The sequence below is a fragment of the Passer montanus genome, unplaced genomic scaffold (genome assembly GCF_014805655.1).
Source record: "Passer montanus isolate IOZ18808 unplaced genomic scaffold, ASM1480565v1 scaffold914, whole genome shotgun sequence".
Classification (NCBI taxonomy): Eukaryota; Metazoa; Chordata; class Aves; order Passeriformes; family Passeridae; genus Passer; species Passer montanus.
In genome coordinates, this window is record NW_024374524.1 from 2097 (window position 1) to 4466 (window position 2370).

General features: G+C 47.2%; 1 protein-coding gene across 1 annotated transcript in view; it reads left to right on the forward strand.

Annotated features, from left to right (window-relative positions):
• Window positions 1-2172: 2172 nt before the first annotated feature.
• Window positions 2173-2370, forward strand: part of LOC120495820 (sodium/potassium-transporting ATPase subunit beta-2-like) — a gene marked incomplete at its 3' end in the record, with an annotated part of 3967 nt that continues 3769 nt past the window's right edge. The window contains exon 1 of the mRNA XM_039695700.1: window positions 2173-2321. Within this exon, the coding sequence (XP_039551634.1) occupies window positions 2255-2321 (67 nt within the window). The remainder of the gene's footprint in view (window positions 2322-2370) is intronic.

Genomic DNA, 2370 nt, shown 5'->3' on the forward strand with positions numbered 1-2370 from the left:
TTTGGGAGTTTTTAGGGGGGATTTTGGGGGCTCCGAGTGGGGATTTGGGGGGTTCGGGGCGGATTTTTGGGGTTTTTTTTTTGGTGGGATTTGGGCAGTTTTGGGGTGTTCGGGGCGATTTTGGGGGGATTTGACTTTTATGGGGTGAATAAATGAATATTTCAGGTGTTTGGGGCGGTTTTTTGGTTTTTTTAAAATGGGATTGGGGCAGTTTTGGGGGGGTTTTGGGGCAGTTTTTGGGATATTTGACATTTATGGGCTGAATAAATGAATATTTCAGGTGTTTGGGGCGGTTTTTTGGTTTTTTTAAAATGGGATTGGGGCAGTTTTGGGGGGGTTTTGGGGCAGTTTTTGGGATAATTTGACGTTTGTGGGGTTAATGCGAATTTGGGGTGTCCAGGACATTTTTGGGGGGTATTTGAGGCAGTTTTTGGGATATTTGACATTTATGGGCTGAATAAATGAATATTTGAAGTGTTCGGGGCAGTTTTTTGGGGTTTTTTTAATGGGATTTGGGCAATTTTGGGGGGTATTTGGGGCAGTTTTGGGGATATTTGACATTTATGGGGTAAATTAATGAGAATTTGGGGTGTCCGGGGCAGTTTTGGGAGTATTTGGGGCAGTTTTTTGGGATATTTGACATTCATGGGGTGAATTAATGAGAATTTGAGGCGTTCAGAGTAACTTTTTGGGTTTTTTAAGTGGGATTGGGGCAGGTTTTGGGGTATGTGGGGCCGTTTTTTGGGTATTTAATGTCTGTGGGGTAAATTAATGAGAATTTGGAGTATCCGGGGCATTTCTGGGGTATTTGAGGCAGTTTTTGGTGTTATTTGACATTTATGGGGTGAATTCAAGAGTATTTGAGGGGTTTGGGGTGGATTTTTGGGGTGAATTTTGGGTTTTTTTATGGGATTTGGGCAGGTTTTTTTGGGGTATTTGATGTTAATGTGGTAAATCAATGAGAATTTGGGGTTTTCAGGGCATTTTTGGGGGTATTTGGGGCGTTCAGGGCATGTTCTGTGGGGATTTGGTGCCAGCGGTGTAAATTTATGGAGTTTTTGAAGGATTTGGGGCAACATTTGCAAGGTTAAGGGAATTTTTGGGGCAGATTTGGGGGTTTGGGGCAGTTTTTGGGGCCCTGACCCCAAATTCGCCCCCTCAGAGCTGATCCTGCTCTTCCAAAGTGATTTTTTTTGGGATTTATCCCAAATTTTAGGGGTTTCTCACCCTTTTATGGTGTAATTCTGGGATTTTTTCCCCCATTTCTGTTGGGATTTTTGCGATTTCTGCCCCCTGGGGAGTTTTTCCTCCCAGGGAATTCATTTTTTGGGGTCCCTGACCCCCCAAACCGCCCCCCAGGGCTGATCCCGCTGCTCCAACCTGATTAATTTTGGGATTTATCCTCAATTTTAGGGATTTCTCACCCTTTCATGGTGTAATTTTGGGGTTTTTTCCCCATTTCGGTTGGGATTTTGGGAGTTTCCCCCAATTTTAATGGAATTTTTTGGGGTGTTTGGGAAGTTTTTGGGGAGTTTTTCCTCACAGGGAATTAATTTTTAGGGTCCCTGACCTCCCAAAATGTCCCTCAGGGCTGATCCCGCTGCTCCAGCCTGATTAATTTTGGGATTTATCCCCAAATTTTAGGGCATTTTCACGCTTTTGAGGTGTAATTTTGGGGATTTCCCCCCCATTTCGGTTGGGATTTTTGGGGTTTCTGCTCCCGAGAGGTTTTTCCTCACGGGGAATTAATTGTTTGTGGTCCCTGACCCCCCAAACCGCCCCCCAGGGCTAAATCTCCTGCTCCAACCTGATTAATTTTGGGATTTATCCCCAATTTTAGGGATTTTTCACCCATTTCGGTTGGGATTTTCTCCCCATTTCGGTTGGGATTTTTGGGATTTCCCCCCATTTTTAATGGATTTTTTTTGGGATTTCTGCCCCCTGGGGGTTTTTCCTCCCGGGGAATTCGTTTTTAGGGGTCCCTGACCCCAAATCCCCCTCCCAGGGCTGATCCCGCTGCTCCAACCTGATTAATTTTGGGATTTATCCCCAATTTTAGGGATTTTCCCCCCATTTCGGTTGGGATTTTCTCCCCATTTCGGTTGGGATTTTTGGGATTTCTGCCCCCTGGGGGTTTTTCCTCGCGGGGAGTTCATTTTTCGGGGTCCCTGACCCCCCAACCCGCCCCCCAGGGCTGATCCTGCTGTTCTACCTGGTGTTTTACGGGTTCCTGGCCGGGCTCTTCGCCCTCACCATGTGGGTGATGCTGCAGAGCGTCGACCCCCACGTGCCCAAGTACCAGGACCGGCTGCTGACCCCCGGTGAGACCCCCGGGGGGCTTGGGGGGGGTTCTGGGGGGTCCTGGTGGGG